At 38.6% G+C, this 21,817-nt stretch overlaps 1 protein-coding gene and 1 non-coding gene across 2 annotated transcripts; both read right to left on the bottom strand.

The window, feature by feature from the left end:
• Positions 1-2,112: 2,112 nt before the first annotated feature.
• LOC109267332 (tripartite motif-containing protein 64-like) lies at positions 2,113-11,018 on the bottom strand. Its single transcript, XM_019450061.2, has 7 exons — positions 10,916-11,018; positions 8,090-8,512; positions 7,429-7,524; positions 6,031-6,261; positions 5,229-5,251; positions 3,936-4,033; positions 2,113-2,815 (listed from the first exon to the last, which is right to left on the bottom strand). The coding sequence occupies exons 2-7, from the start codon at positions 8,510-8,512 to the stop codon at positions 2,322-2,324; spliced, it is 1,365 nt and encodes a 454-aa protein (XP_019305606.1). The 5' UTR covers positions 10,916-11,018; the 3' UTR covers positions 2,113-2,321.
• Positions 11,019-13,781: 2,763 nt separating this feature from the next.
• LOC128776379 (U6 spliceosomal RNA) lies at positions 13,782-13,888 on the bottom strand. The gene has a single exon (XR_008421442.1). It is a non-coding gene; the product is annotated as a U6 spliceosomal RNA (small nuclear RNA).
• Positions 13,889-21,817: the final 7,929 nt, after the last annotated feature.

Below are 21,817 nucleotides of genomic sequence, written 5' to 3'. Positions count from 1 at the left end.
TATATACCACTTCATTTCTTCTACCCCAATCTTGTTCAAACATGCAAGTAAAACACATTGCTCACAATGCAGAGGAGCCTTGAAAACATTATGTGAATGTTTACAAAATACAAAAATAAAAATACAAAAAGCCACATGCTGTGTGTGACTGACTTTGCATGAAATGTATATGATAGACAAATCCATACAGACTGAAAGGAGAGTTGAGGTTGACAAGGGATGAGAGGGTGAAAAGGGAGTAAGTATTAAAGGGTATTTATTTCTTTTGGGGGTGATGGAAATGTCCTGGGATTAAATCGTTATGATAGTTGTACAACTCTTGGGATATTACTAAAAGCCACTGAATTATGTACTTTATAATTTTTGAAAGAAAGAGAGGGGGAGGGGCAGAGAGAGATGGAGAGACAGAGAATCCCAAGCAAGCTCCACGTTGTCAGCACGAAGCCCCATGTGGCCTCAATTTCACAAACCGTGAGATCGTGACCTGAGCCGAAATCAAGAGTAGGACAGGTAACCGACTGAGTCACCCAGGTGACTCTGAATTATGTATATACTTTAGAGGAATGACTTTTATGGTATGTAAATTTCATCTTACTAAAACTGTTATTAAAAAAAGAAGAAGAAAAGGCTGGCACAAGAACAGACACTCAGATCAACAGAACAGAATAGAGAGCCCAGAAATGGACCCATAAACGTGTGGCCAACTAATCTTTGACAAAGCAGGAAAGAATATCAAATGGAATAAACACAGTATCTTCAGCAGGTGGTGCTGTGAAAACTGGACAGCGATGTGCAGAAGAATGAATCTGGACCAGCTTCTTACACCATAATCAAAAATAAACTCAAGATGGCTGAAAGACCTAAATGTGTGACAGGAAGCCATCAAAATCCTCGAGGAGAAAGCAGGCAAAAACCTCTTTGACCTTGGCCACAGCAACTTCTTACTCAACACATCTCTGGAGGCAAGGGAAACAAAAGCAAAAATGAACTACTGGGACCTCATCAAAATAAAAAGCTTCTGCACAGCAAAGGAAACAAACAGCAAAGCTAAAAGGCAACTGACAGAATGGGAGAAGATATTTGCAAATGACATATCAGATAAAAGGTTAGTATCCAAAATCTGTAAAGAACTTATCAAACTCAACACCCAAAAAACAAATAATCCAGTGAAGAAATGGGCAAAAGACATGAATAGACACTTCTCCAAAGCAGACATCCAGATGGCCAACTGACACATGAAAAAATGCTCCACATCATTCATCATCAGGGAAATACAAACCAAAACCACCATGAGATACCACCTGACACCTGTCAGAATGGTTAACATTAACAACTCAGGCCACAACAGATGTTGGCGAGGATGTGGAGAAAGAGGATCTCTTTTGCATTGTTGGTGGGAATGCAAGCTGGTGCAGCCACTCTGGGAAACAGTATGGAGGTTTCTCAAAAAACTAAAAATAGAACTACTGCGACCCAGCAATTGCAATACTAGGCATTTATCCAAGGGATACAAGTGTGATGTTTTGAAGGGACACATTCCCCCCCATGCGCTATCAACAGTAACCAAAGTACGGGAAGAGCCCAAATGTCCATCCATGGATGAATGAATAAGGAAGATGTGGTATATATACATATATATACAATGGAGTATTACTTGGCAATCAAAAAGAATGAAATCATGCCATTTGCAATGAGGTGGATGGAACTGGAGGGTATTATGTATGCTAAGTGAAATTAGTCAGAGAAACACAAAAATAATATTACTTCACTCATATGAGGACTTGAAGAGACAAAACATGAACATGAACATGAAAACATGAACATGAGGGAAGGGAAACAAAAATAATATAAAAACAGGGAGGGGGACAAAACAGAAGAGAATCATAAATATGGAGAACAAACTGAGGGTTCCGGGAATGGTTGTGGGAGGGGGGGATGGGCTAAATGGGGGAAGGGGCACTAAGGAATCTACTCCTGAAATCATTGTTGCACTATATGCTAACTAATTTGTATGTAAATTTAAAAAAATAAAAAATAAAACAAAAATAAAAATAAATAAATAAAGAAAGAAATGAAGGCATTGATTATATTCCAGAAAATGCTCCAAAATAAACAATTTTTTATTGAAAGAAAATTTAATACACAAATTTATATAGTCAACATAGTTAATGCCATTTTATAAACGTACAATGATTCTGTTCCCTTAAGTCAGTGTGCTCAAAGACCCTTATTATCCTGTTGTTTTACATGAAAAGATTTCATGATAGGAATTTCCTCAGACATGGGAATTCATCAAATAAATGCTCACAAAACTTGTTTTTTCAGAGGGAACCAAAGCAAAGGAATGGCTTCAGAGGGAAAGAGAAGGAGGAAGGAAGGAAACTGTATATGAGGGAACTTTTGCAAACATCATAGAAGCTCACAGTTCCATTGTCATAATCCAGAAATACTCCAATCTGACCCAGAGGCCTTTCCACATACTGAATTAAGGGCGGGGAGTTGGTGGAGAGACTATAACGATTGTGTATCTTCAAAGAAAACAGAAGAAATGCTGCCTCAGGATCACTAATGATATCAATATCACTCATCAAGGAATCTTTACAGACTCCCAGAATCCAATTTGGGGAGCATGTGACATCCACCTCCCAGTAATGTTTACCAGAGGTGAAGACCTGAGGTCCCCAGGCTGCCAAGCTCGCCAGGCTCTCAGGCTCTCTGTACACACCAGGATGGGTGACTCCAAACATCACACTTCCAGCATCCTCAGAAACGCACATGTAGCGACCAGTGGCTTCCTGACTCAGCACATTATCCACTACAAAGAGAGGCAAAAATTAGGTCAGTGAATGGGTTTCCATGTCCTGAGGGGCAAAGATTTTCTACCCACCAATGACCTCTTCATTTCCCCTCCTTCAAGGAAATACAAAAGAGTGAAGAGAGTTCAGATGGCTTATCTATGAAGAGCAAGAGTTGTGACTGCCTCTATAGCACAGAAACCCTTCAAATCATACAGAAAAAGGAAAAACATCCAGACATATTGTGAACTGTGTGAAGCAGTCATTTGATGTCAGTCTGGATAATTTGTTTCAGGACACACCTCATTTTTTGTCTTTACTTCAGAAAACTCTTCCTGTGTTGTTTATCTTTAATACTATTTAATAAATAAATAGCACCTAGCTATTATGTGGGTATTGACTGGCATATAACTGGTACCTGTGACATTTTCAAATGTCAAAAATTTTATAGAAATCCATGTATGCTTAGTTTAGAAGCTTCTGAAAAGAATGTTGTGGCTTTACATTATCTGTTCAGACCCTGGATTTAGTCAAATGCCAATTTTAGCCCTCTGCTGTCTAGACCTACTCTCTGTTGTGGGCCCACTCTGTTTCAGTCCTGTTCACACATCCCTTGCCTTTCAGTGGCTTTGAGATTGCTCTCATAACATTAAAATTATTCTGCCAATGACAATTTTGGTCTTTCTCTGTCAAAGCTTTCTGATTTTATAAGTAATAAATAGTCTTTGTACAATGCGTGATAAAGGCACTTGGAATATAGAAAAAATTAAAAGCCACCAATGCCATATTTAAAACTTTCAAGACTGGAGTAAACTGAATAAACATACATATTGATTGTTACTCTGAGAACTAAATGTTCTAGCTCTTCATAACTACACGACCAACCTGATTACTCTTCTCTTGCTCTGTTTGTGTCAGAAACAACTAAAAAATATGTATCGTGCTTTGCATTTTCAGTAAAGTATAAGTTGGAAAATTTAGTCTTTATCATTGTAACATGACTATTTAGAGAGAAAAGAGACAATAAGTTTGGAAAGTCATACACTACCTTCATGTCAGAAAAAACAAAAGAGAAAGGAGAATCATCCCCAAGAACCACTAGAGAAATTGAGGCCTGATTGCCAAAGGGCTGATTCTTACCTCTGAAGTTGTTCAGTATGTCTAGGATTCCTGTGATGCTGTGTGAGGTGAGCTCTGGAATCATGGGCTGAGGCTTTTGCACCTGCACCAATTCAGTCCTGTAAAGAATGACATCAGTTACACTTCTGGGCCAAAGGTCAGTCGCACTAGATTACAAAAGCAGCAGTGTTTACTCAAAGAGTTTTCATCAGAATTCTCCCATTTTGGTTTGTTGGGAATACATTGTATTCTACGCTCTTGGGAATATGAGAAACGTTACTTTACCTTTTTTTCTAAATTTAAATTATATGAAACTCCAACTTCTCCATTCTTCTCAGATATTATTCTATTTCGCAAATTACTGAGGATCATTCCCTCCCTCTATTCCACCTCAGGCAGAGCAAAGATCCTGAGGTCTTACAGAGAGCACAATGTTCAGGCAAAGCCTTTGGGAGGTCGGTCTGCACATAGTCACTAATGATATATTCAGTGTCTAAAAGGGGAGGGCCCACTGAGTCAGACAGTTTTGTTCTTTTCTGTCCAGCAAGAGAATCTACTTTCAGCCTGGCAGCTTTGGTCCCCAGGGTCTGACCCCCCTCAATGGGCACCAGGAAGCCATTTCCTGTGAGGCCCTGTCTACCACCGGATGTGTTGTGGTGGAATAGGTGAGATCATTACTACTGCTGGGAACAAAATCACACTCCCCTCCTATCCATTCTTGGGGAATATCCGTCTTTCTTGTCTTTTTCACCTCCAACTCTCTAGGGTAGGAACCCCTTCTGTTACACCTTAGAAAAATTCCTTCGGTAAGTTTTACTGTGGTGAGGTGGGAGAGGATTTGGGAGCAGTGAGTGGAACAGAGCCCAGAATGTTGCATGGTTTGAAGTATATTTTAATTCATCCACACAAAAAGAAAACTGAGTCCAAGGAGCAGAAGGTCTTTAGGCTTCTTTAAAAAGAAATAGAAAGTAGCCACAGAGGGGCACCTGGGTGGCTCAGTCAGTTAAGCGTCTGACTCTTGGTTTCTACACAGGTCGCAATCTCAGATTGTGGGATTGAGCCCCACACTGGGCTCCATGTTGACAGTGTGGAGCCTGCTTGGGATTCTCTCTCTCCCTCTCTCTCTCTCTCCTTCCCCTGCTTGTGTGCTCGCTCTCACTCTCTCAAATATAAATAAATAAGCTTCAACAACAACAAACAACAACAGAAAGTAGCCACAGAGAATGATTTTAAGAGCTCAAAACATGTCCATCCACTTTATCAATAAGAACAAGAGACTTGCTCAGCAATCAGTAACCATTAGTGGAAACTCACCTTTGCAATACATTTCCCAAGTCCTGTAAGGGGAAAAAAAAAGTAATGTTAATCATGAGAGTTTTGTTTTTTTGCTTCTCTAAGTATTCTTGTTTGTTTGCTTAAATAATGTATTTTTTTCTCTCATTCCCCTCTAAGGAACAATCAGAGACTACCTTAATAGAACCTAAACTAAAGCATGACAGAGTTCCTCAGGATATATTAAGGAAAGAAGGAGGTCAGGAAGGGGCTGTGCAGAGATGCAACACGATCTAGGTTTCCACTGTCACTCAGAGCCCAGTCTTATTCCCAAGAAGAGATCTGATCATTTGCGATAACAATGAAAGTAAAACAGAGAAATTACATTTTAAAAAGTTTTGGAGTGCAGTAAAATTGATTGCCAAATTCTACAACCCTTGCCTAGGCAGAGGGCAAAATCTCAGTGTCTTCAGCAAGTTATTTCTGGAGTGGGGGAAACAGAGAGTGACAATGGATTAGGGGAACATAAATTGAGAATTACTCCAACATAGCTAACCTTCCTCTGGTTATAAGGTTTTTCTGATTTTGGATCATTTATCCATGTGATTAGTACTTCTGATTACACAGCAATAATTTTGCCGTAGGTTAGCTCCTATATGGGAAAAAGTCTCCCAAAGATTACCAGGATATGAAGAAATAAATGGTTGGACAAACAGAATGATGGGAGTCAATAAGCATCATGACTTTGCTGAGAGTAATGGTATATGCTGTTAGCATTTCAATGTCATGGCAACGTTGCCCAAAAAAGGATTCCTGTCTCTGAGGATGAACCCTGCCTTCTCACCTGGAGCAGCTCCAGGTCAGGCTTGTGGCACATCTCAGTCAGCTCTTTGTACATTTCTTTCAGGCTTGCTTTCTGTTGGGTTATTCTGAATGCACTTTCCTGGAGTTGTTGCAAAATCTCCTCCGCCTCCTTCTCCAGTGTCTCCAGATGGAGTTGCTCCTCCTCGCGGAGAAACAGATGCATCTTCTGATACTGCATTTTGATCATCACCTTCCTTAAAAGCACATAGTCCTGAGGAGATGGTAGGTGTAAAGGGTTAGCCTCACTCGCAACAGAAAACCTCAACCTTCAAATCCTATTTCCTTGGTGTCATTGAGAAAGTACTTGACAAACTTCATACCTCATATCTCCAAACATCTGGAATATTTGCTAGTCCTTTATGTTCACCCTTTGTCTATGTTCTTAGATGCCTTCCCTGTTCAAATCAAGCTCTCTAAGAGGTCCCAGGCTCTCTTGCTGTGATGGTCCATCAATTATTTCCTCTCTTACCTGAACCTCCTTTTCTTTTGTTCCTTTGTCTGATTTTTCTAAATGTTTAAAAATCCTTATGTATACACCACACTTTACAGATCTTTAAATTCTCTACTTTTCCTCTCGGTGCTACCCTATGGCTCTCCTCTTCTTCACAGCCAAATTCATTGCAATGTTTTATTTTATTTTTAAGTTTATTTATTTTGAGAGAGAGAGAGAGAGAGCATGCAGGAGCAGGGGAAGGGCAGAGAGAGAAGGAGAGAATCCCCAGCAGGCTCTGCACTTTCAGCATAGAGCCTGATGCGATCTTACAAATCAAGAGATTATGACCTGAGCTAAAATCAAGAGTTGGATGCTTGGGGTGCCTGGGTGGCTCACTCGGTTAAGCATCCAACTTCGGATCAGGTCATGATCTCATGGTTCATGAGTTCCAGCCCCACGTCGGACTCTGTGCTGACAGCTCGGAACCTGGAGCCTGCTTCGAATTCTGTGTCTCCCTCTCCCTTTGCCCCTCCCCTGCTAGCTAGCACTCTGTCTCTCTCTCTCTCTATCTCTCTCTCTCTCTCTCTCTAAAATAAATAAATATTTTAAAAAATTAAGAAAAAAAGAGTTGGACGCTTAACCAACTGAGTCACCAGGCACCCCTATTACAATGTTTTCTTAAACTTAGTGTCTGAGGAGGTTTATCTAAACCTGTAGGGTTGGACTAGGAATATCTCGCATGCCCTGGGTATCCCATATACCAGAATTCTTTGCACTAGCTTTTATTGGCCTGTATATCTGTGATTACTGATCTATAATTTTAAACCATTACTTTTTCATGGAAAAAAAAAATGATCCTTTAATTGGCAACTTAAATGTAGCCAAAAATCTAAACCACCATTATGTCAATCTGCGTAAAAACAGATAGAACATTTTCATTCTTACCTCAAATGACTGGATTTTGTTAGCTTCTTGATTCAGATCATTTTGCATTTCTTGAGTCATGTTCCATAAAGAGCCCATTCTCTTCAGAAGTTTCTCCTGCAAAATAACCATGAGCTTTAGCAACACAGAAGATAATATTATAGATTTCATCCCCTTATCTATGGGAAAGGTCAGTGGCTGAGAAACCAGTAATCTTGAGTTAGCATGGAGTGGCCAGATTTCTCTGCATTATCTAATTTGATTCTAATATTTGTGATATCAGAGGTGACAAACGTAATAGAGATTTGAGGGTAGTCTATAGATAATATTATCCATTTCCTGAGAAACTGGCACTCAAATTTTTATATAACCTGACTATGAAGGCATCAAGCTTGCATCAGAAGCCAGTGTTCCTGGTAGTAGCCACTTACCCCACAATTACATCAAACATACAGATTTGGACAATGTTTCTAAGGAAATTTCCCTTATTAAAGGCTCAACGTAGCTATGATTATAGCGTCAAAGTTGGTCAACACACTGAAAGGATATTGGTCTTGGTATTTATATTGAAAAATCACCACCTTCACTATCTCCACTCACATCAACTTCATGATCATTTTCCTCATCTTTCTCTCGGACTTAGAAGCCTATGAGTCCAAACTGCTCTAGAGCCATCACTTACCCTGTATTCCTCAGCAGCCCACTGGACTGGACTGTGGCCATGAGCCACATGCTCCGGTGTTTCAGAGCAGAGCCCACACAGCAGGCTCTTGTCAGCCTCACAGAAGAACTCCTTTGCTTTCTTGTGTATCACACAGATCTGCTCATTGGAGCTGTTGGCGTGGTAAACTCTGGCCCGTCTGGCAAGGGATGCCAGTTTCTTGAGCGCAATATTGGTTTTGAAGTCTGATTTCTCTGAAATTCCCCTGCACTCAGGGCAGGACATTAGGGTCTGGGCTTCCTCCCAGCAGAGGTGCAGACAGGGACTGCAAAAGCTGTGCCCACAGTCAATGGTGACAGGGTCTATGTAGTAGTTCATACAAATGGAGCAGATGAGTTCATTCTGCAAAGCTTGCAAGGTGTCCAAATCCATATTTCTGTACATCTTTAAAAAGAGAGAGAGAGAGAGAGAGAGAGAGAGAGAGAGAGAGAGAGAAAGTCATTCTTCTGTCCTGATGAGGCGGGGGAAAGCCTTTAGACAAAAGCTTGTCTGCTTGAGCTCTATCTAATCCACCTATTAATTTAACTCCAGCACAAAGGGAGGCATGGTAGATATAGATACGTTGGGTTTATGCTATGCTACAAATGAAAAAATGGGACAAAAGTGTCCTCACCATCTTTTTGGTTTCAAATAGACAGTGTTCTTGGGGCTTCTGGGTGGCTCAGTTGGTCAAGCATCTGACTTTGGTTCAGGTCATGATCTTACGGTCTGTGAACTCAAACCCCGTGTAGGGCTCTGTGCTGACAGCTCAGAGCCTGGGTCTACTTCAGATTCTGTGTTCCTCCCTCTCTCTCTGCCCCTTCCCCACTCACACTCTGTCTCTGCCTCTCAAAAATAAATAAATGTCAAATAGTCAATTTCCCAATCAGAGCTAAACTACTGCCCCTCAAAGACTGGGACAGGGAGTGAAAGGATAATTACAGAGTTACATTTCCTAGCTGATTGGTGCAGAAGCCTATATAGAATCTCAATCTCCCCCTCTCCCCACCCTGACTCTCTCTCTCTGCATGTGTTTCTCTCTCTCTTCATGACTGTAACACAGGCACACATATACACACAGACACTTCATCTCTATGCTAACAGCCTCCATGTATACTGTCTCCAAACTGACAGGTGTACTTTTCTAAAAATAAATAAAACTGATTAGGTTTAATTTAAGCTTGTTTAATTTAATCAGTGTTGCCTTCAACTTTGACTCCTGCAACTGTAAGCAGTTGAATTTGTGCTTCTAACTTTAATAGCAAAACTCCTCCTTTCAGGAAATAAAGTCTAGGGGCGCCTGGGTGGCTCAGTCGGTTAAGCATCCGACTTCGGCTCAGGTCATGATCTCGCAGTTTATGAGTTTGAGCCTCACATCAGGCTTTGTGCTGGCAGCTCCGAGCCTAGAGCCTAGAGCCTGCTTCAGGTTCTGTGTCTCCCTCCCCCTCTGCCCCTCCCCCACTCATGTTCTGTCTTTCTCTCTCCCACAAAAATAAATAAATATTAAAAAAAATTTTTTTTGTAAAGGAAATAAAGTGTAAAAATTATCTTTTATTTCTAGTTTGGAAAATGATTTTTCCCAGAGTCAGTTCAGATCATCAGAACATCTTCACATCTTGAACTGGTGAACGTTCAAGCCACAGTGCTAACGAGCAATGATTAATCTTTTTTTTTTTTTTTTTTAACAAACAAAAAAGGGAATAAGTATTTGGATTTCCTTTTTGCACTAGAAAGTACAGAGATGTAGTTAAGAGGAGCATGATCAGTTCATCTGTATTTTTGGTATTTCCCCATGGTGATCAATGCCACTTCTTGGGAGTCCTTACCCATTGGTAAGAGCCTTTTAAATCTAGTCTGCAAACTGAAGGTTTTAGAAGGAGAGCATAGTAGGACTTTTACAAAAAAGGGTCTCTAACCAATTCAGCACACTAAACTTTCATGTTGATGGCTACAAAGACTATTACATATATACATTATGTTGAACATTTCAGGTGCTTTATGAGTTCCGAAATTGCATAAAAACTGCATAAATCTCTAAGACCTAAAAAAAACTTAGTAACACATAAGATAATAGAATAAAAAATAATCGGGGCGCTGGGGCGCCTGGGTGCCTCAGTTGGTTGAATAGCCAACTTCAGCTCAGGTCATGATCTTGCAGTCCTGAGTTTGAGCCCCGCGTCAAGCTCTGTGCTGACAGCTCAGAGCCTGGAGCCTGCTTCAGATTCTGTGTCTCCCTCTCTCTCTACCCCTCCCCCATTCATGCTCTGTCTCTCTCTGCCTTTCAAAAATTAATAAATGCTAAAAAGAAACAAAAAACAAAACAAATAAAACTTAAAAAAAAAATAACCGGGGCGCCTGGGTAGCTCAGTCAGTTAAGCATCCGACTTCAGCTCATGTCATGATCTGACAGTTCATGAGTCCGTGCCCCACACTGGACTCTGTGCTGACAGTTTGGAGCCTGGAGCCTGCTTCAGATTCTGTGTCTCCTTCTCTCCATCAGTCCCCCCACTTGGACTCTGTCTCTCTCTCTCTGTCAAATATGAACATTAAAAAAATTTTTTTAAGTAAAAAAAAGAATAAAAAAATCATCAATTTAATATAATAAATATTATTATATTACAAATGCTCTAGTTACACAGATATTTTAAATCTTGATGTCATTTTAAATAACTAGGAAAGCTGTTTTTCTGCTTAGACAAGACCCAACCAGGACAACAGCTAAATTGAAAGTATTTGTAGAGGAGAAAGTAGGCATGAAGATATTTACTGTAAATTCCATACTCACCAGGGTCTACTGAGTGGTCTTACCTCTGGAAGCTCTGGAAGGTCTGGAAGGTCTGCTGCTATCAGGGTCAGTAGGAACTCTCTGCTCCCTGAAGCCTGGAAGCTGCAAACTCAGCCAGTCTTCCCTGTAAAAGAAGTCCTCTCTGGACAGACGGGCTTTTTATATGGTCAGTCTCACCTAAGGTCACGCCTACTTCTTGAGATTGGCTATTGTCTTCAGAAAGAATCGGAAGTGGCTGATTAGATAACACAGAAAGGTATAAAAATGGCTTTTTAGGGTTTACAGCATCTAGAGAACAACCCTTGAGAACTAATGCCCTAACAGAATCTGGACTTGTTTTGGGGTATGATGGAAGAAAGTTGAACTTGCACAAGTTGTTCAAAAAGACATTCAAGTTTTTATTTAAGTTCTACTTAGTTAACATGTATGGTAAAATTGGTTTCAGGTGTAGAATTCAGAGTGATTCGTCATTTACATACAACACCCAGTGCTCATCATAGCAAATGCCCTTCTTAATACCCATCACCCATCTAGCCCATCCCCCACCCACCTCCCTCCAGCAACGCTCAGTTTGTTCTCTATCTCTTACAGTTTGTTTCCCACTCCTGCCTCTTTCTCTCTTTATTTTTCCTTCCCCTTTGCTCCTCTGTTTTGTGTCTTAAATCCCACATATGAGTGAAATCATGTAGTATTTTATTTGTCTTTCTCTGACTGACTTATTTCACTTAGCAGAATATACTGTAGCTCCATCCATGTCATTTTAAATGGCAAGATTTCATTCTTTTTGATTGACATCACTTTTTTTAATGTTTGTGTATTTATTTAGAGAGAGAGAGAGTAAGAGCATGAGTGGGGGAGGGGTAGAAAGAGAGGGACAGAGAGAATCCCAGGCAGACTCCATGCTCAGCACAGAGCGCCACATAGGGCTCCATCTCATGACCACAAGATCACGACCTGAGCTGACATCAAGAGTTGGAGACTTAACGAACTGAGCCATCCAGGCGCCTCTGACCTCACAATTTTTAAAACTTGTTTTCTTACTCTACTTTTTAAATTTCTAATTGCTAAGTAAACTCCAGCTATTGTTTATCTGATTATGTTAAAGCAATCAAACATTAAATGGAAAAACCAACGCATCTGAACTGTGCAACTTTCTCATAAAAATATTTAAAAAGGGCATGTAGGCATTTCAACTGGGTTTTAAATAATTGTATATGTTATAGTTGGTGGAATTAACTCTGCTAGTGTTTTTCATACCTGAAATATTTGATGACTATTTTTTTAATGACTGGTTCATGTAAAAATAAAATCTATTTTGTGGACTTATGTATCTTGGTGAATAATTTTAAACCAAATACTTTGTGTATTTGTGTGTGTGTGTGCACACTTATATTATCATATAAGGTGATAATACCTATTTACACAAAAATTATGTGCAGAATTATCTTTAATAACATGCATAAATAAAAATACTTATAAAATATAAATTTTAAAATTTATGAATTAATAAATATAAAAAATAATAAAATTACTTTTAAAAAATTTTATTTATTTATTTTGAGAGAGAGAGAGAGAGAGTACAAGTGGGGAAGGGGCAGAAAGAGAGGGAGAGAAAGAGAATCCCAAGCAGGTTCTGTGCTGTCAGTGGAGAGCCTGACACGGGCCCAATCTCACAATCATGACCTAACCCGAAATCAAGAGTCAGACACTGAACTGACTGAGCCACCCAGGTGTCCCCAGAAAATTGTTTTTTAATCGAGGTATAATTAACATATAACATTATATTAGTTTCAAGTGTTACAACATGATCTGGTATTTTTATATATTGCAAAATGATCACGATAAGTCTTGTTAACATCCATCACAATACATAGTTACATAATTTTTGTCTCATGATGAGAACTTTTAAGACCTCTCTTCCCAATTTACAAATATGCAGTACAGTATTGTTAACTATAGTCATCATGCTGTGCATGCTGTGGAAATTATTTTTAACAGAGGTGCCATTCTGCCTCTGTTTTGTTGACACCTATCACAGCTTAACAAATCACCAATGCTTGCCTATAGGTTGTCTCACTAAGTTATCTAATGCGTGGGAGTTTAGGCCTTATTTTTATAAACATGAAAATAATCTAACCTTACTAGGAATTTTTGAAAGTGAAAGTTTAAATAAAAATCACCTTTTAGAAGGGGTGCCTGGGTGGCTCAGTCGGTTGGGCATCCGGCTTCAGCTCAGGTCATGATCTCAGTCTGTGGGTTCGAGTCCCGTGTTGGGCTCTGTGCTGACAGCTCAGAGCCTGGAGCCTGCTTCTGATTCTGTGTCTCCTCTCTCTCTACCCCTCCCCCGCTCATGCTCTCTCTCTCTCTGTCAAAAATAAATAAACATTAAAAAAAATTTTTTTTAAAAATAAAAAAAAAATCACCTTTTAGAAATTTTGATGGGAGTATCTTTTATATACATTTGTAATAGATGAAAAATAAACCAGATTGTAATTTTTTTTTTTTAACATTTAAACTGTGTACCAAGTTTTTGGACCAAATTGTGTAGGATAAGTTAAATTGCATTCTATTAACCAATATGAATGTATTCTGTAAGCATAGTTATGTTAAATAAAGTTTTAAAAAGAAAGCAAAAAAATTATTTGGGGCAGCTGGGTGGCTCAGTCGCTTAAGTGTCTGACTTTGGCTCAGGTCATGATCTCACAGTTTGTGAGTTCGCGCCCCATGTCGGGCTCTGTGCTGACCGCTCTGAGTCTGGAGCCAGCTTCAGCTCCTCCTGGTTGTTCCTTAGTCCCTTCATCTCTGTAGCAATAGATTCTCTGCTGTCCTTTATACTGTTTTCAAGCCCAGCGATTAATTTCATGACTATTATTCTAAATTCACTTTCTGAAAAATATGGAACGCTTCACGAATTTGCGTGTCATCCTTGCACAGGGGCCATGCTAATCTTCTCTGTATCGTTCCAGTTTTAGTATATGCGCTGTCGAAGTGAGCACTGGAGACAGCTTCAGATTCTGTGTCTCCCTCTCTCTCTCAAAAATAAATAAACATTATTATTTTTTTTCATTATCAAATTGTGGGGCACCTTGGTGGCTCAATTGGTTAAGCATCTAACTCTTGATTTTGGCTCAGATCATCGTATTGTGGTTTGTAGTTTTGAGCCCCGCATCGGGCTAGACATCTGCTCACAGTGCAGAGCCTACTTGGGATTCTTGTTCTCTCTCTCTCTCTGCCTCTCCCTTGCTCTCTCTCTTTCTCACAAAATAAATAAATAAACTTAAAATAAAAAAATATATAATAATATAAAATAAAATAAAATAAAAATTATCAAGTTGAAACCAAACATAAAAGCTAGTGTATACTAAAAAAAGGTAAAGTAACTACTGAATGCATAGGATTGTAAATTAATATAAGCTTCAGAAGCATTATTTGACTAGCAATTATGCTAGTCAAATGTATTCTAAGGAGATTAAGGAAAGGAAATAGTAAATACTATATATATATATATATATATATATATATATATATATATATAAAGGTATATATAGATATGTACATGAGGACTTTTCCAGAAATTTTAATTTTGGGAAAATTGCCTCAAACATTTCTTAACAGGTTGCATACCCTCTACAGAAGCATAGAGAGGAAGGATTTTCTAGTATTCTCATCTTTCAATAAAAATTAAATGGTTATGTGTGCAGGAAACCCCCTTATAGTGTTGCTAAATGGTGTGCTCCCTTACAGGGATTTGTCCAACATTTGTTTGCACCATTATTTCCTGGATTTGTGATCACTTTACACAGCATATAAAAGTCCTGTAGACCACACTCTGTGATCTCATCCCTACCTCAAATAATAAATATAGTAATTAAGCAGTTGCTATCCTGAGTACGTTTTACTGAGTACCATAACAACCTCTCAATCCCTTCCCCCAAAGGGGGAAGTTACCTAGTTTTCAAAGGTAAGTTAGACAAAACTCCTAGAATCAGAGATTATAAATTAGTAGGGAAGATGAATGCATATATAGAGAAATAAGAAATCCATAACGTCTCAAATAAGAAAGAGAAATCTGGGGCTCCTGGATGGCTCAGTCGGTTAAGCTTCTGACTTCGGTTCAGGTCATGATCTCATGGTTCACTAGCTCAAGCCCCACATCAGGCTCTGTGCTGACAGCTCAGAACCTGGAGCCTGCTTCAGATTCTGTGTCTCCCTCTCTCTCTGCCCCTCCCCCACTCACACTCTGTCTCCCTCTCTCTCAAAAATAAATAGACATTAAAAAATTTAATAAAAAAAAAGAAAGAGAAATATGCTGTGTACAACTGGAGAAGAAAACAAAGAGCAGTTGACTGACTCCTGACATCCTTTCCCCCTCAACTTTCTGTGGGAAGAGCCCCCTGCAAAACAAAAACATTGATTAAAAAGGCTTAAGTTCCCTACTGCAGCCAACAATGAGCCTGCCAAAAACTAGAAGAAATCTATTCCTATCATGGACTAATTCTTGAACATTTGACAGATGTGGATTCACCAAGGTTTATGGGCTTAGCTTGATAGAAACCTAATATGAACATAAATCTGAGAGTGTATAGTTGAAAAATTGTATCTTCTGTTAGGCTAAGGAAATGCTAATATCACAGATATCAGGCCTTTTTGGAAATAAAAAGTGGATCAAAAAATAATTTCAAAAGTGCATTGGATAATTTATTATGCTTAGAGATTCCCATGAAGGATAGTTTGCACTGACAAGGTTAAAAAGGACTTTCATTTCATTCACCTCACATGGGGCAGATACTGTGAGAAGCCGGGACACAGGCAGCAACACACCCATCTGGGCGACACCATGGATTGTAATACAACCAATGCCTGGCTTCCACCAAATTTTTGCACCTCAAAATCACGGGTGATGCCATTCAACTCTGCTCCTACTAAACACTAATGAATTGCAGGTTGACATCAGTGTGGTTGGAGGGAATAGTTGGTGAGTCTTTTTACCAGAAGGTGGTCAAAAGCTTATAAAACTGCTGTCAGTACTACTTGGGCAATTAGAAATAGATGTAAACACTTCAATAGGAAAAACAGCCCAAATTAGCCTGATCATCTGCTCTCCAACGAATATGAACAACTTTTGGCCAGAAAAATTTAGGACAAACTCAGACCATAAAGCCAGGTTATCAATCAGACTGGCATTATCCATAATGCTGCATAGCAAGAACCCAAATGCAGCAGCTACAAGAGCCATTAGAAGTGGGTCTCAGGGGCTCTTGGGTGTCTCAGCGGGTTAAGCGTCCTACTTGGGCTCAGGTTGTGGTCTCGTAGTTCATGGGTTCGAGCCCCACGTCAGGCTCTGTGCTGATAGCTCTGAACCTGGAGCCTGCTTTGGATTCTGTGTCTCTCTCACTCTCTGCCCCGCCCCCACTCATACTCTATCCCTCTCTCTCTAAAAAATAAAATGAGAAAAAATAAAATAAAATAAGTGCACTGCAGCTTCCTGGGTTACCAAATCTTAAATAAAGTCAGGCTCACTGCTTGAAGGAGTGTGATTTCTTTTTCTTGTCTAATTGCTTTGAATAAGGCATCTATAATAGTGTTGGGAAGTGGAAATAGCAGACATTCTTATTTCATTCCTATTCTTACGTGGAAAACGTTCAAATTCTTCATTAAATATATTATTTGTCATAAATTTCTCTAGAAAATCTATGAAATTTCACTATGAAATTTCACTTTTTGTTAATAATTACTGAAAAATTGTGAATAGGCTTTGAGTTATATCAAATGCTTTTTTTCCTGCATCTATAAGAATGATTTTATATATATATATATATATGTATGTATATACACATGTACATACATATATATATATACATATATATATATACTCTAATATATATATTAGAGTCTGTGCTATAATTTTCAATTCTTGTAATACTCTTGGCAGAATTAGATATCAAAGTTATGGGTTGGGAAGTATTAGTTTTCTTTACTTCTCCAGAATACTTTGCTGAAGTTTGTGTTATTTCTTTCTTAAATGTTTGAAAGATTTCACTGAAAGAGATCACTGGAGTTTTCTTTGTGAGAAGTTTTTTTTTTAAACGATAAGTTTAATATCTTTAATGTAAATCATACCACTCAGATTTTTTATTTCTTCTTTTGCTAGCTTCTATAAGATATATTTTTCATGGCGTTTGTTAATATCATCTGAATTGTCAAGTGCATAGGCATAATATTGTTCATAAAATCCTCTTATTGTCTTATTTACATCTAAGGAATTTATATGTTCGCCTCCTTATTCTTGATTTTTAAAAATATTTATTTATATATTTTGAGAGAGAGAGAGAGAGAGTGCATGTGAGTGAGGGAGGGGCAGACAGAGAGAGGGAGAGAGAGAATACCAAGCAGGATCCATGCTATCAGCACAGAGCCCTACTCCAGGTTTGATCTCATAACTATGGGGTCATGACCTGAGCCAAGATCAAGAGTCTGCCTAACTGACTGAGCCACCCAGGTGCTCCATTTAACAAGAACATAAGATAAGCATTATAAATGTTCTCATGATGGTAATTTTAGAGGAAAAGTCGATTAGCCAGGCTGGTTGCTTTATAAGACAGAACTCACTGGTAACTGTAATTTGGCATCCTAATGAGCATTAGTGAGGGTCTTTATTTTCTGGATAATGTGGCAGTCTGAATTTAATTGTTCAGATTTTTTGTGGAATTTTCAAAGACTAGACACTTAAGATGTTGTGTTACACTCTTAATAGAAGATTAGGTTATTGTAACTGTAAACACAAGTTCAAGTTCTTCTGCCTGGATTTACATAATCACCTAATCTATTAAGGAAACATCAACAAATACCAGCTGGTGGTAGATAATTAGATCAGTTTGTCTGATGTCGTTATTTGATTTTATATTTTCAAGCCCACATAAGGTGACTTCACATGTGCTTTTCAGACTTCACATATGCTTTTCAGTGACCATTCTAAACCTAAAATCTATTAACTACAATAGGATTCTTGCATGAATATTTTTTTTTAAATAAACTTTACTCTTTAGAGCAAATTAAGGTTCACAGCAAAATTGAGGGGAAGGTGCAGAGATTTTCCATATACTCCCTGCCCCTATACATGCATAACCTCCCTCATTATCAACATCCCTCACCAGAGCAGTGCATTTGTTACAATTGATGAACTTACAATGACATATCCTTGTCACCCAGAGTCCATAGTTTACCCAGGAATTCACTCTTGGTACTGTACATCCTATGGATTTGGACCATTTATAATAAAATGTATTCATCATTATGGTTTCATACAGAGTAGCCTCACTGCCCTAAACATCCTCTGTGGTCCAGCAGAATCCTCTATGCTGATCATCTTCTTTTTTTTTTTTTTAATGTTTATTCATTTTTGAGAGAGAGAGCATGAAGCAGGGGTAGGGGGAAGAGAGGGAGATAGGATCTGAAATGGGCTCTGTGCTGACAGCAGAAAGCCCAATGGGGGAGTTCAGGAACCATGAGCCAAAGTGAATGCTTAACTGAGCGAACCAGGCTCCCTGAATCCTTTTTTTTTTTTTTTTTAATTTGTTGGATGCTTTTCCTAAAAGGCAATTAAAAATAAATATTCTCTGATACAAATAAAAAGCCGTGAGTTCCGTCAAAAATATGTCCTTTAGATTAGAAAGCTTTATATGCATTTGGTATATATATGTTTTATTATAAAGAACTACTTTTTTGCTGTTTGTGAGCTTTTTTAAAGTTAAAAATATGTTCACAAACCAAAAAACAGTTTGAATAACTTTGAAGGTAACTTTGCTCCTCAACAGCAGAACCACCTATGGGGACTGAGTTATAGGTATAGAATCGTAAAAAAGGCTGCAGATCACTGGATCAGTATTCTGATGTACAAATTAGTTGTAGTGCTTTAGACAAATTCCCAAATCACTGAGCAAAACAAATTTATAGATCATAAGTTTGTAAGGGGTTAATGAACTGTTGTGAAGCATTATTTACAACTATTACTATGAAAAACAAGAAAGACTCAAAGCATTTTTTTTAAGTTTATTTATTTTTGAGAGAGAGAGAAAGAGAGAGGGAGAGCACACAAGTGAGGGAGGGGCAGAGAGAGGGAGACAGAATCAAAAGCAGGCTTCTGGTTCTGAGCTGTCAGCGCTGTTCTAAGCTGTCTGAGCTGTTCTTCAGGTTCTAAGCTGTCACAGCTGTCAGCTGTGGGCTTAAACTCACAAACCATGAGATTATGACCTGAGCCGAAGTCAGACGCTTAACTGACTGATCCAACCAGATGCCCAAAGACTCAAAGAATTTTTGATGAAATGCATCTGTTGAGAGGTTTATCTGCTAGAATAGGGGTCCTTTCAACTCTGGCCAATGTATTATACAGATTAACTTTTTATGTGACCTCCTCCTCAAGTTCTCCTAATTTATTCTTGTTCAGTAATCCTCTTGACTCCATGTAAACTTGCCATTTTATTGACCTCTCTGTTTCCTTCTCCTGAGCAATAGATTTATGTTTATCTTAAAGTTGTGGCTGACCTTTAAGAAGGGTAGAGGTTAAGACTTCTGCTGTTTAGGTATGCATATTCCCACTACTTTGTGCCTTGGATTTATGTTCTTATCCTTATTCTTTTATTTCCTTTTCCTCTTAATGTAAACACACACACATACATACATACATACGTCCTCAGGGAAAAAAGTGGAGATTAATTATTAATACTGAAATTATTGATTTAAAAGAACCTTTAAGCTAGTTATGGTAACACTTTGTTATATTCATTGCAAATATTTTTCCCAGGATGCTGTTTACATGTGGTTTACATCATTTACTTTGAGATTTTTTCCCCAATTTTTAGGTTTAGTAGGTCCCAATCCATCTAGATATTAAATCACACCCTTTTATTCTGATTTTATGGTTGTATTCTCCATATTTCACTGCTTCCTTCATCTCAATTTATTTTAGCATTCAAGTATATTTTGGATTGAATATAAATTGAACTGAATTTAAATTATTTGATTAAAATACATTTTTCGATTGAATACAAATGAAATTTAAATTACTTGAAAATTTTACTACTTGGCATTGAATTTGATTTATTAATAGCTCCAAATTATTTTTTTTAATGTTTATTTATTTTTTAGAGAGGGAGAGACAGAGCATGAGTGGGGGGAGGGGCAGAGAGAGAGGGAGACACAGAATCCGAAGGAGGCTCCAGGCTCGGAGCTGTCAGCACAGAGACTGACGTGGGGCTCGAGCTAGTGAACTGCGAGATCATGACCTAAGCCGAAGTCAGAAGGTTAAACAACTGAGCCACCCAAGCGCCCAGTTAGCCCCAAATTATTTATTGAAATGCCCAGAAGGCTTTGATTTACTCAAGTAAATGTAGTGGATCGTGTAGGAATTGAAATGTGAGAAATCACGGTAATAGGCCCTAATAATCAGAGATGGCATTCCATGTCTTTTAGACATTTTAATAACCTTTCCGGTTTTCCAAAGTGTATACGTTTTATAAACTTCCCTATCAGACGATTGTATAAGGCATTAACCCTTAGATCAATATAACCCATGACAGTAAGATGGAGATATACAGTACTATCCCTGAGACTAAAAAAGTAACGTTAGTAGACATATTGACTTACTTTTCTATATATATGATTCCAATTTGGTACTTGACTTTTGCGCTGTGAAACCGCTCTATGCCTCCTTACACATACACCTTTCTTCTCTGCACAGCAGACAGCCAGTAGCAGCACTGCCTTCAGCACTGTGGAATCCATTATGGTTCTGAGATTGTCCCAGGAGATTAATGAGAAAGAAAGGTCTTCACTGAGGAAGTACATAAAAACACAGTTCATCTTTAAAGTTCATGCATTGTCTTTCCAATTTTATAAACCAGTGAAATTTGGCCTTAGTATAATCATGAAGTTGCTATCCAAAATATAAATAGCATCTTTATCCTTTCATGCCAGTATAATTTAGTAAATGATTTTACTTTCTCATTATTAAAATCCAGATCAATGTAAAACTTATTTGGTGTATTTTCTTTTCACGAAGTTAGTTAATTCACCTCATATTTATTTATTTATTTTAATTATTATTATTATTATTTTAAAAAACACTTTTCTTAAGCAGGCTTGACACCCAGCGTGAATTCACGACTGTGAGATCAAGACCTGAGCTGAGGGGTGCCTGGGTGGCTCAGTCAGTTAAGCATCCGACTTCGGCTCAGGTCATGATCTCACATTTCATGGGTTCGAGCCCTGCATCGGGCTCTGTGTTGACAGCTCAGAGCCTGGAGCCTGCTTCGGATTCTGTGTCTCCCCTCTCTGCCCCTCCCCTGCTCATTCTCTCTCTCTTTCTCTCAAAAATAAATAAATATGAAAGAAAGAAAGAAAGACCTGAGCTGAGATCAAGGGTCGGATGCTTAACCAACTGAGTCACCCAGGCGCCCCTCACCTCATTTTTAAATCACACTCAACAAGAAATATATAACTGCAATTTGGTGAAACACATCTTACAACTATAGTAGGTAGAAATAAACAATAAGCAAATTATAAGAGGCATATAAAAGAATAAACAATAATTCAGAATTTTAGTGTTGGAAATTAGAGTAGGTATCTTCTAATTCAACTGTATCATCATGCTGAAGAGAGAACAAAAAAAAAAGTGATGCTTATTACCATATTAAGAGATACTCGGAGCACCCAGTCAGTTGAGTGTCTGACTTTGGCTCAGGTCATGATCTCATACTGTTCGTGGGTTCAAGCCCTGCATCGGGGCTCTGTGCTGACAGCTCAGAGCCTGGAGCCTGCTTTGACTTCTGTGTCTCCTCTCTCTCTGCCTCTCCGCTGTTCATGCCCTGTGTCCCTCTCTCTCTCTCAAAAATAAATTAATTAAAAAAATTATTGGGGCGCCTGGGTGG

This window comes from Panthera pardus, unplaced genomic scaffold (genome assembly GCF_024362965.1).
Source record: "Panthera pardus isolate Hobbes unplaced genomic scaffold, ASM2436296v1 HiC_scaffold_12, whole genome shotgun sequence".
Lineage (NCBI taxonomy): Eukaryota > Metazoa > Chordata > Mammalia > Carnivora > Felidae > Panthera > Panthera pardus.
The sequence above is the reverse complement of the archived record's forward strand: the minus strand, read 5'-3'. Positions and strand labels throughout refer to the sequence as shown.

Excerpts from the sequence above, each read along its gene's own strand:
- LOC109267332 (XM_019450061.2), bottom strand. The coding sequence starts at position 8,512 with ATGTACAGAAATATGGATTTGGACACCTTGCAAGCTTTGCAGAATGAA. Across the intron at positions 7,525-8,089 it reads GGGCTGCTGAGGAATACAGG|GAGAAACTTCTGAAGAGAAT; the intron begins GTAAGTGATGGC and ends GTTATTTTGCAG. Across the intron at positions 5,252-6,030 it reads CTGACCTGGAGCTGCTCCAG|GACTTGGGAAATGTATTGCA; the intron begins GTGAGAAGGCAG and ends TTCCCCTTACAG.